Genomic DNA, 13,189 nt, shown 5'->3' on the forward strand with positions numbered 1-13,189 from the left:
TGTTGCGGATGACAACGCCCATAATTTGTGTACTCCCCAGTGGGACAGGACCCTTAGCTGAAAATAAAGTGAGTCACATAGCAAGTACTACTGGGATTTCCTGGACAGAGTTGATTTGGTTCTGATGGAAGAACTGGGAATCCCAGCACGATAAGTCTCAAGGCCAATGAGAAACACGCGGAGGTTCCAGACGTCCAAGAAGAATCATTGCAGGAAGACAGTATGGGAAGGAGAGGAATAGATGCAGCCAGAAAAGCAGTATATCTGGTATTTATATTTGCCAAGTTTTTTACTTTTACTTTAGATACTCTGTGTGCTTCTTACCCTGTGTGCTGCTATACAATGCTGCTGAAACCTCAATATTCCAAGAGAGTCTTCCCAACAGATTAATAAAGTTCTATCTAATCTGATTGGCTTTTTTCAAAGTGACAAAGTTTTTATTCGGCACACAAAATATTCAAATAGAAAAAATGAACAATTCCACAAACGCATAAACAAAACTAGTGAGTCCGAAAGGGTGTGGGCTGAATCAAAGCTTATTAGCGCCCACCCCTGCTAGTACAAGTACATCAATTCTCATCAGTCATATTTACATAAATACAAATTCACTCCTACATGTCGACACACAGACATACACATCAATATACTATTCACTTGTAATTATATTTATATAGTACCAGATCACAAGAAAGTCAAATCAAGGCACTTTACGCAAGTAAGGACTAACCTTACCAACCAATTTTTAGAGGCAGACACGGATAACTTCATGTGACGATTTGTGACCAAAGACAAGACTTGGGTCTATCACTTCAAAACGTGGGCTATCCAATGCTGAAGTTGTACTTTCTTATTGGTCAGGCTCAAAACTGATTTGGATAGTTCATGCTGTCAAATTCAGCTAAGTATACTCAGCCATAACTATAGGTAGTTATCAGGGTTCTCGCCAGCACAGCTAAGCATAGGGGGCCCCAATGCTGTGATTTAACCAGCAAAGTGACCCTCAAAATGCAAGAAATAGTGTTTGAAAGGGCTATATATATATATAAAAAAAAAAAGCGGGGTGCTCCTAGACCCTCACGATCGTTGCACGGCTATACCCCGCTAAGCCCCCCCCCCCCCCCCCCGTGAAAAACATCCTGGTGAGAACCCTTGTTATGGACCACCATAAGGTGTGCACTAATTTTTGTATGAGTTTTAGAAGGTTTGTGGGCAAACATATTTCCGTCTTCAACTCCGCGGTTGGAGACAGAACTTTGTAACATTTCACAGTGTGAAAAAAGAAAGCTCGTGCAAACATTTCAAAATGTGTTTATATTTGCATTTAAGACAACAGATAAGTTATTTTCATTTACAAGTTTCATTATGGTTAACTTTTGTGAGGTTTCCTTGAACTGATCACATGATGTGAAGCAGAAAAACACCACAAAATATCTGTGGATGAAGAGCATCAGCTGGGAGAAGTTCTCCAATGACTGCAAAAACAGCTGGACCATACAGAGGACCAAGAACTCAGGCAGGAGGAAGCAACCTCATTGCACAGCTGTTGATCAGATGGGAGACCACGGTGCTGTTCATTGGTTCCAAGACCACCCCAGAGTGCAGGTACAGCTGGAGCCGGACCCTGGCAGACTCAAGGAGCCAGTTGTTGGTTTTCATTGACACTACTTATTGCAAGAACTTTTTTCAGCTGTGGGACCATTATTTGTCACACTCCTCCCTGACAGCAGACTGAGCTAACACAGTGAACACACACACACAATATATATATATATATATATATATATATATATATAAATCTCCCTCTCATCCCCTCACCTCCCTCGGGGAGGGTGGTACGTGTGTTCCTCAAGCTCAGGCCCTCTACCAGAGGACTGGGAGTTTGAGGGTTTGGTACAGTATCTTTTCTGTTCTTCAGACTGCACTCTTCTGGACAGAGACCTTCAGAGACAGAGATGTTGTGCCTGGAATCTGATGGAGCTACTCTTCCAGTTTGGGGGTTACAGCTCCTAGTGGTCATAGTACCAATGGGACCACTTTGGACTTTACCTTCCACTGCTGCTCCAGGTGCTCCTTCACCCCTTGATATGTCTCGATTTTCTTGCGCTCCTTCTCTCTGATGTTGCTGCTGGGATTGACACGATCACAACTGCAGTCTTCTTTCCCTTGTCAACCACCACTATCTCTGGTTGCTTGTCTGTCTGGAATTTGAAGTCCCACTGGACCTTAGCCCTGCCACTCTCAACCACCTTTGGTGGCGTCTCCCATCGGGACTTGGGGACTTCTAATCCATATGCGGCACAGATGTTTCTGTCCACAATTCCTGATACTTGGTTGTGCCTCTCACTCTACGCTCTCCCTGCTTACATCCTGCTGCTATGTGTTGGACTGTCCCTGGGGCACATCTGCACAGCTTCTGCCACCTGGGTCCTGTCAGCTGTGGTAGACTCCTGCCTCTATGTATCTGGTGTTTCGGGCTTGTTCTTGTGCTGCCATGATCACAGCCTTTGTACTGTCCTTTAGGTCGGCCTTTTCTAGCCACTGGTAGGTCTTCTTGATGTCAGTCACTTCCTCAATAATGTACTTCCTCTTTATGTTGTAGTAGTAAGAAATGCTGCCTTTGGAACAACAGGTTGTGCGGTCAAATCCCAGTCAGGACACACATTCAGTAAATGTTCTCAGACTAACAGCCACCACGCTACCTCAAAATCATAAGCACAAATAAATGAAGCCATACGAGCTCGGACGTCATCCGTCAAGACATTTTTATTTATTTATATATCTTTGTCAATCTAATGCTACAGGAAGTCTTTGTACTGGTAAAAAAAAATAAAACTGCGGATGTTGACGCAGTGCATCCTGGGTTGATTTTTCCTACATGCGGTTGAGAGCATTTCTTTTCAATATTCAGAATTAAATTGTTTCCTAGCAGTGGAACACCTGCTCCCACTAACAGACGTTTCAGAGTTTTGATCAATTCCTACCTGAGTTTTGAAGAACCTGTGATGACTGTGGTATTTCATCATCATTTTCAGTCTTCACAGGGACAAAATGTAACTTGGTCTTCTCAGTCTCCAGCCGGTGAAGCTGCTGTCCCTCGTTACTTGTCCAGACTTCCTCTTGTTCCTGTTTAATGTCTTTCTGGTCAACACTCAGATTCAACTCCTGCTGTTCAGGGAGCATTTCTTCTTTAATCACCAACTGCTGCGACATGTCTGCAAGGAAGCAAATAATATGAAGAACAACGTGTCACAGTGAAGACAAATCAGCAGCACTGTCACCATGAAGTTACTGCACTGATGGAACTGATACTGTGGAATTATACATCAAGCTGCCTTGGTTTAGATTTTTTTTTTCCACATTCTTGATCTGGACCCAGATGATGTTTTCAGACAACTCAGAGGTTCAGTCCAGTTGAAGAAATGCTTGATACTTGTTAAAGTTTATAACTGCCACTTTGGTTGTACAAAACTGGACAAATGTGCCACGAACAATCACAGCCGAGTGCAGTCTGCTGCACTTTGTCTGGTCAACAGCACCACAGAACACTCAGGTCCTAATTCAATTTTCAATTTATTTTCCATTTATAAAGCACCAAATCACAACAACGTTGCCTCAAGGTACTTCACACAAGTAAGGTCTAACCTTACCAATGAATGAGAACCACCCAGACAGACAGCTGGTCCAAACCCCCTCATGAAAGTTTATCAACTGCACCTGATGATACCTGATACGCAAAGTGTAACATCCCCAATTTGATTGATACCTTCACACAGTTGTCCAAAAAAAACATTAAAAACATACTTTGTAGTGCTTTTGCTCGTAAAAGCTTAGACAACTCAGGAACTAGTTGGGTCCATAAGTATGTGGACAACAACTTGGTGTTTTTGCCTGTGATTGTATTAGATGAATGAATGAATGCATGTGAAACAATAAAGATGTGCTTTGAGTGTCAAGTGACCAAAAATACTGCATCAAACATTTGGGACTTACAATCATTTATAACAAACTTTTCAGTTCATGGCATCTTACCAGATTCTATTTTATTCCTTATTTTAGTGCCTATAAAAAAATAATAATTAACAGCTTAGATAATTACCGGCCTACAGCTCTGGCCAGTATTTTTGTCCGCTGCCATGAAATAAGGGAGACCACTTAAATGGACTCTATCCATCACTCGGGATGGGTATTGAAACCACTTCATATTAAGAATCAATAAGAAATGATTCGATCCACCAACATCAATAGCCTTTTTGCTTAACAATGCCCTTATCGGTTCATCAGTTCACATTACGCCAGAGTGGTCATTGTTTTTGAGGGTGTGTATCGGGAAAATTATTTCTCTACGTTGATTGAAGCAGTGGGTCGTAGCACTGCTTCAATCAACGATTCAAGCAGAGACCCGTTGCTTTTCAGAAGCAGCAGGTGCATAATTTGTTCATTAATTCATTCATTAATTCTGGTTGGAATTAATAACTTCAAAGTGAATCGCTGTTTTAAATCAAATGACAAACGCTGTAATACAGACAAACTATAACCAACCAAAACCATTTTTTTCCTCCCAAAATGAGACGTTCTCCATTGTTTATGAATTCAATTGATCATGATGTGCAGCTATGGAGTTAAATTGGTCTCATTTATATCTCAAAGAAAATGCTTTTGACAAAAACTACAGATTTTATTTATGTCTAGAGATCAAGGATCCACTGACCAGTTTCATATTTATTTACTTTAAGACTCAAAATGTTGTTGACGTTTGTTGCGGATTTTCCTGCTGGCTGATCCCCTCCTGGGAGTTTAATGTGGGGAGCGAACTCGGAAGACGCAAACTGACAGGAAACGGACTTCAAATTCAGATGTTGTATTAAAGATGATGCCTTCACTTAACAGAGTTGCTACAAAAGCTTGCACACTGCCCTCACACTACGTCTTCCGCCTGCTCTTGACCCCACAACCAGATGGGCGGGCCGCTGCTTTGCCCGTGGATCAGTAAAGTTATGTGATTGGTTGAAAAGTGTTGTATTTGACGTGTTTTTGGGTGACCTGCTCGCGTTGTTTATCTCAAACAGTATGTATAAAAGCAAAACTGTGTTCTGTCTGTGTGGCGTGATAAGCCAAAAAGCATCATAAGCATCATGGCGTCCGTCGCCCCAGAGGAGATATGAAGTTATCAAATAGACCGAGGACAGGGTCATGAGACAGACTGTCCAACACACAGAACACCTGACTTTTAGTAGACAGAAAATTCACAGGAGGTATTGATAAGTGGAATTGATAGATAAAATCTTATCGATACCCATCCATATCCATCACGTTTTGAGGGTTCTAGATTTGTCTCTTATCCCTTGGATACGTCGTACACACCCACACTGCACCCTGTTGACGAACATAATCCGGTAAGAATCAGTCTGATAAAAGACTTTTTGTGTAATTCAGTTTAATTCAAAGTTTGCGCCCTCTTGCTTCATCAGCAAAGTGTAGAGCAGCAAGTGGACCAACACACAGTGCCGTGTTTTTAAAAAATACAGATACACTGCTTTGCTTTAAATACACAATAAATCTATTGCAGATGATCTACAGTGTGTGTCTGCCTCGCTGTTTCATAAGAACAGCCTTTAGCCTTTAACCAGCTTTATTTTACTCAGTGTGCTGCTCAGCACACAAAGCTGTGAAGTTCTGCTACGACATTGATTAGCTCCTCAACACCGGGTTTGCGCATGTTCCAGATCTTCTCTGTTTTTTGTGAGAACATTACAGCACCACATACATGTTTGGCATATACACTACAGTGTTTTCACTGGACTTTTCTTGAAACAGTGCCACGTTTATGGAACACTTTTTGAAAACGACAAAAAGATTGTATCTGTTTTCGTGACGAGATGTTTGTAATTTTAGATATGATGTGATAGATGTGGGAGGTGATGGTCTAGTGGTTAAGGTGTTGGGCTTGAGGCCAGAAGATCCTGGGTTCAAATCCCCGCCTGACTGGAAAATCAATAAGGGCCCTTGGGCAAGGTCTTTAATCCCCTATTGCTCCCGGTGTGTAGTGAGCGCCTTGTATGGCAGCACCCTGACATTGGGGTGAATGTGAGGCATAATTGTAAAGCGCTTTGAGCGTCTGATGCAGATGGAAAAGCGCTATATAAATGCAGTCCATTTACCATGATGTAACAGGTGAAGTTGGAGGAAATGGCTTTCTCTGGTATTTCAAACAGTCAAAATGCTAGACTTGTTGACTGGGTGGGTAGCTGGGTAGCTCCCCTCCAGAACTCCCCCCCCAGCACAAACAAGCTCTAAATTTCTGGGGAGCCCTTTGCAATATTTCAGTGTAAAATGGTAAATGGACTGCATTTATATAGCACTTTTCCATCTGCATCAGACGCAAAGTGCTTTACATCAATGCCTCACATTCACCTCGATGTCAGGCAGCTGCCATACAAAGCGCCCACTGCACACCAGGTGCAACTAGGGGATTAAGGACCTTGCCCAAGTGCCCTTGGCAATTTTCCAGTCAGGCAGGGATTCGAACCGAGGAGCCTCTGGTCCAAAGCCCAATGCTTTAACCACGAGACCATCACCTCCCCAGTGTAGAATAGTGTTGTGTCAGATTGTCAAAATGGACAAAGCTGGTGGGATGCAGTGATTCAGTATCTCACAAAAAAGGGGAATGTCTCCGAAGGAGATCCATGAGGGCAAGGTCGTGACATTATGGGAGGATGCCTTGTCTTATGCGACAGGTAAAAGCTGGTCAGCCAAATTCAGTGAGGGCAGAAAAAGCATTGAACATGGAGCAAAGTCAGAAAGACTCAGAACCACCAGCTCCACCAGTACAATAAATAAATAAATAAATAAATAATCCATGATGTGGTCCTCACTAAAGGCACCATGACACTTGTACAAATCTGAGTAAACTCATTATAAACTGTTGTAAACTGTGCGTGACAGCTTGCCAGTGCGCAAAGAAAACTTTTGGCACCCATTAATTCGTAAACTAGGCGTCAACATCGTGCAACCTAATCGAAAACACTGTCACTGTGCACAGGGCATCTGCACGATTATGACAAGTTGTTACACCTATCATAAACATAACTTTACAGATACATTATCAAACTCATAAAAAGGAATGAAAATGCAACTGTTTTACCGATCCATTACTATATATATACGAGTATATATATATATATATATATATATATATATATATATATATATATATATATATATATATATATATATATATATATATATATATAAATTACCTTTGAGACAAGATTCCAAATGAGTTCACCACACGATGAGCACAAGACAACTTGCAGCTGTTGATAATTTCTCTGTGATTTGGGGAGCAATGACAGATCAATCAATCAATCAATTTTTTTTTTTATATAGCGCCAAATCACAACAAACAGTTGCCCCAAGGCGCTTTATATTGTAAGGCAAGGCCATACAATAATTATGTAAAACCCCAACGGTCAAAACGACCCCCTGTGAGCAAGCACTTGGATACAGTGGGAAGGAAAAACTCCCTTTTAACAGGAAGAAACCTCCAGCAGAACCAGGCTCAGGGAGGGGCAGTCTTCTGCTGGGACTGGTTGGGGCTGAGGGAGAGAACCAGGAAAAAGACATGCTGTGGAGGGGAGCAGAGATCGATCACTAATGATTAAATGCAGAGTGGTGCATACAGAGCAAAAAGAGAAAAAAACAGTGCATCATGGGAACCCCCCAGCAGTCTACGTCTATAGCAGCATAACTAAGGGATGGTTCAGGGTCACCTGATCCAGCCCTAACTATAAGCTTTAGCAAAAAGGAAAGTTTTAAGCCTAATCTTAAAAGTAGAGATCGTGTCTGTCTCCCTGATCTGAATTGGGAGCTGGTTCCACAGGAGAGGAGCCTGAAAGCTGAAGGCTCTGCCTCCCATTCTACTCTTGCAAACCCTAGGAACTACAAGTAAGCCTGCAGTCTGAGAGCAAAGCGCTCTATTGGGGTAATATGGTACTACAAGGTCCCTAAGATAAGATGGGACCTGATTATTCAAAACCTTATAAGTAAGAAGAAGAATTTTAAATTCTATTCTAGAATTAACAGGAAGCCAATGAAGAGAGGCCAATATGGGTGAGATATGCTCTCTCCTTCTAGTCCCCTTTAGTACTCTAGCTGCAGCATTTTGAATTAACTGAAGGCTTTTTAGGGAACTTTTAGGACAACCTGATAATAATGAATTACAATAGTCCAGCCTAGAGGAAATAAATGCATGAATTAGTTTTTCAGCATCACTCAGACAAGACCTTTCTAATTTTAGAGATATTGCGTAAATGCAAAAAAGCAGTCCTACATATTTGTTTAATATGCGCTTTGAATGACATATCCTGATCAAAAATGACTCCAAGATTTCTCACAGTATTACTAGAGGTCAGGGTAATGCCATCCAGAGTAAGGATCTGGTTAGACACCATGTTTCTAAGATTTGTGGGGCCAAGTACAATAACTTCAGTTTTATCTGAGTTTAAAAGCAGGAAATTAGAGGTCATCCATGTCTTTATGTCTGTAAGACAATCCTGCAGTTTAGCTAATTGGTGTGTGTCCTCTGGCTTCATGGATAGATAAAGCTGGGTATCATCTGCGTAACAATGAAAATTTAAGCAATACCGTCTAATAATACTGCCTAAGGGAAGCATGTATAAAGTGAATAAAATTGGTCCTAGCACAGAACCTTGTGGAACTCCATAATTAACTTTAGTCTGTGAAGAAGATTCCCCATTTACATGAACAAATTGTAATCTATTAGACAAATATGATTCACTGCAGCGCAGTGCCTTTAATACCTATGGCATGCTCTAATCTCTGTAATAAAAGTTTATGGTCAACAGTATCAAAAGCAGCACTGAGGTCTAACAGAACAAGCACAGAGATGAGTCCACTGTCCGTGGCCATAAGAAGATCATTTGTAACCTTCACTAATGCTGTTTCTGTACTATGATGAATTCTAAAACCTGACTGAAACTCTTCAAATAGACCATTCCTCTGCAGATGATCAGTTAGCTGTTTTACAACTACCCTTTCAAGAATTTTTGAGAGAAAAGGAAGGTTGGAGATTGGCCTATAATTAGCTAAGATAGCTGGGTCAAGTGATGGCTTTTTAAGTAATGGTTTAATTACTGCCACCTTAAAAGCCTGTGGTACATAGCCAACTAACAAAGATAGATTGATCATATTTAAGATCGAAGCATTAAATAATGGTAGGGCTTCCTTGAGCAGCCTGGTAGGAATGGGGTCTAATAGACATGTTGATGGTTTGGATGAAGTAACTAATGAAAATAACTCAGAACAATCGGAGAGAAAGAGTCTAACCAAATACCGGCATCACTGAAAGCAGCCAAAGACAACAATACGTCTTTGGGATGGTTATGAGTAATTTTTTCTCTAATAGTTGAAATTTTGTTAGCAAAGAAAGTCATGAAGTCATTACTAGTTAAAGTTAATGGAATACTCAGCTCAATAGAGCTCTGACAGATGGTTCCACCAGCCAAGTTCTGAGAGCAAATGTGTCATTAGCTACAAAATGATTATTTTATATCACGTGGCATCAAACAGGACAAAGGGGGACGCACTGGCACGATGAATTGTGCAGCAGTGCAAAGATCAAATTCGTGCAAGTATCAAGCTGCCTTAACTGAAAAGTAAGTGTCACATTGAGACTAATGTTGGGCTCTCCCAGGACAGAGTTCATTTGGTTTTGATGGAAGAACTGGGAATGACTCATGATAGGTCTCAAGGCTGATGAGAAACGCATGAGGTTCCAGATGTCCAAGACGAATCATTGCCTTATCAAGGCATACCCAGATAACTGCATGCAATGATTTGTGACCAAAGACAGATCCATCACTTAAAAATGTGGGTTGCCCACTGCCAATGTTGTGGTTTCTTCTTGGCTGGGCTCAAAACTTTTCAATCACCCCTCATATTTTGTGTTGATTTGGATAGTTCATTTTGCCAAATTTGGCAAACTATACTCAGCTATAACTACAAGTAGTTATGTACCACCATAAGGTTGGCACGACTTGTTTTTGTATGAATTTTACAAGGTTTGTGGGCAAATGCATTTCTGCCTCCAACTCCTACGTTGGAGACAGAAATTTGTGACATTTCACAGTGTGAAAAAGAAAGCGCGTGCTAACATTTCAAAACGTGCTGTGTTAGTTTATTTTTGCACTTAAAAGAGAACTCTCTTTTTTGGTATAACTGTCAAAGTGTTAAATAAAACAAATTTGAAATTATTTTCAAAATTTGCATTCATTTGTGAATTGGAAATCTTTTTTGTTTCATAACTCTTCAAAACTGTCAGAACATGCTACTTTTTCATGTGACAGTCACTGTTTTCAATCTTGTTGTCCTTTATTTTTCCACAAAACTGCTCATTCAGCAACTCTTACGGAATCTTGTGACATGATTTTGAATGGCTTCCATCTCGTTTGGCTTGTCCTCCTTGCCGATGGTTTTCCTTGCTTTTCCTGGTACAGGTATGTTACTTCTGCCAAGTTCCAAGCTGCTGTTCTGAAGCTCCAGGTCCAATGGCATGTGTATCTGAAAAACAATAAATTATTTGTGTGAGAAGATTGCATTAACAGAGCCATATGCAATGCGTCTTCTTCAGTTATTTTGTATAAACATGTTGTACATGTTCTCACTGCAAAAAAAAAAAGTATGTGTGTTGGGTGGGGTTAAGAGGACAGAATATTCCTACATCTATGTTGCTTACCACCAACATGTGCATTTGTAATGCGTGTTGATCATTTTTATGGACAGCTGTACCCAGGCCTGTTGTGCACACACACATTTTATTTTGGTGTTGACTATTGTAAAATGTATTTTAGAAACACCACAAATGCACATGCTTGGTTTTCAAGCAAGTGAAACAATACAAAATGACAGGGCAAGATAAACTATATATATATATATATATATATATATATATATATATATATATATATATATATATATATATATACATACACACAACAAAAATATAAACGCAACACTTTAGGTTTTGCTCCCATTTTGTATGAGATGAACTCAAAGCTCTAAAACAGGTGTGCCTTAGACTGCCCACAATAAAAGGCCACTCTGAAAGGTGCAGTTTTATCACACAGCACAATGCCACAGATGTTGCAAGATTTGAGGGAGCGTGCAATTGGCATGCTGACAGCAGGAATGTCAACCAGAGCTGTTGCTCGTGTATTGAATGTTCATTTCTCTACCATAAGCCGTCTCCAAAGGCGTTTCAGAGAATTTGGCAGTACATCCAACCAGCCTCACAACCGCAGACCACGTGTAACCACACCAGCCCAGGACCTCCCCATCCAGCATGTTCACCTCCAAGATCGTCTGAGACGAGCCACTCGGACAGCTGCTGAAACAATCGGTTTGCATAACCAAAGAATTTCTGCACAAACTGCCAGAAACCGTCTCAGAGAAGCTCATCTGCATGCTCGTCGTCCTCATCGGGGTCTCGACCTGACTCCAGTTGGTCGTCGTAACCGACTTGAGTGGGCAAATGCTCACATTCGCTGGCGTTTGGCACATTGGAGAGGTGTTCTCTTCACGGATGATGCGAAGGAGATGTGTTGCACTGCATGAGGCAAATGGTGGTCCCACCAGATACTGACTGGTATCCCCCCCCCAATAAAACAAAACTGCACCTTTCAGAGTGGCCTTTTATTGTGGGCAGTCTAAGGCACACCTGTGCACTAATCATGGTGTCTAATCAGCATCTTGGTATGGCACACCTGTGAGGTGGGATGGATTATCTCAGCAAAGGAGAACTGCTCACTATCACATATTTCGACTGGTTTGTGAACAATATTTGAGGGAAATGGTGATATTGTGTATGTGGAAAAAGTTTTAGATCTTTGAGTTCATCTCATACAAAATGGGAGCAAAACCAAAAGTGTTGCGTTTATATTTTTGTTGAGTATATATATATACATACAGAAAAAGTCAGTATCACTTTTTGCTAACAGGAAATGCTTATTTTAACTACACCCAAAAGAAATATATTGTTTATAACATTTACATTATGTATGAAATAGGCCGTGCATGCTGCCATAGCAACACACACACACACACAACAGTAAACAAACAGCAAATACAGTGATGAACTTTGTTGCACTTCTATAGTTTTGTCCATGATTCTCATTAGTATGACTGTGACTATGCACCACAAACACACACACTGCCAAGAACCCTCATCGAGCAAACCAGCTGAACGTGTTTTATGCAGATTTGAAAGACAGTAGAACAGTCCTATTACCATTTCCAACAACCATCAGCTGCAACCCACCAGCACCTCCTCCCCCTCCATGACTATCTCCATCCATGTCAACAGGCTCATCAAGAGACAGGACCCACGCAAAAAAGACTGACCTGAATCTGTCTCCCCATCCATGTTGAAGAACTGTGCAGACCAACTGTCCCCAGTGTTCACAGACATCTTCCACACATCACTTTTTATATTACACCTCATATTTATTAATTAGCAATGACTTCATGACTTTCTTTGAAAATAAAATTTTAACTATTAGAGAAAAAATTATTTATAACCATCCCAAAGACATATCTTTATGTTCAACTGCTTTCAATAATGCTGGTATTTGGTTTGACTCTTTCTCTCTGATTGTTCTGAGTTATTTTCATTAGTCACTTCCTCCAAACCATCAATATGTCTATTAGACCCCATTAATACCAGGCTGCTCAAGGAAGCCCTACCATTAATTAATGCAAACCATTACTTAAAAAGCCATCACTTGACCCAGCTATCATAGCTAGCTATCTGCAGAGGAATGGTCTATTTGAAGAGTTTTAGTCAGGGTTTAGAATGATCTTCTTATGGCCTCAGACAGTGGACTCATCTCTGTGCTCGTCCTGTTAGACCTCAGTGCAGCTTTTGATACTGTTGACCATAAAAATTTATTACAGAGATGAGAGCATGCCATAGGTATTAAAGGCACTGCACTGCAGTGGTTTGAATCATATTTATCTAATAGATTACAATTTGTTCATGTAAATGGGGAATCTTCTTCACAGACTAAGGTTAATTATGGAGTTCCACAAGGTTCTGTGCTAGGACCAATTTTATTCACTTTATACATGCTTCCCTTAGGCAGTATTATTAGAAAGCATTGCTTAAGTTTTCATT

The 13,189-nt window shown here is 40.7% G+C and overlaps 1 protein-coding gene across 1 annotated transcript in view; it reads right to left on the bottom strand.

The window, feature by feature from the left end:
* Nucleotides 1-13,189, bottom strand: part of LOC117521320 (THAP domain-containing protein 5-like) — a 55,199-nt gene that overhangs the window by 37,067 nt on the left and 4,943 nt on the right. The window contains exons 2-3 of the mRNA XM_034182634.1: nucleotides 10,428-10,578; nucleotides 2,982-3,212 (exon numbers count right to left, since the gene is read on the bottom strand). Of these exons, the coding sequence (XP_034038525.1) occupies nucleotides 2,982-3,212; nucleotides 10,428-10,578 (382 nt within the window). The remainder of the gene's footprint in view (nucleotides 1-2,981; nucleotides 3,213-10,427; nucleotides 10,579-13,189) is intronic.

This window comes from Thalassophryne amazonica, chromosome 12, assembly GCF_902500255.1.
Source record: "Thalassophryne amazonica chromosome 12, fThaAma1.1, whole genome shotgun sequence".
NCBI classification, from domain to species: domain Eukaryota; kingdom Metazoa; phylum Chordata; class Actinopteri; order Batrachoidiformes; family Batrachoididae; genus Thalassophryne; species Thalassophryne amazonica.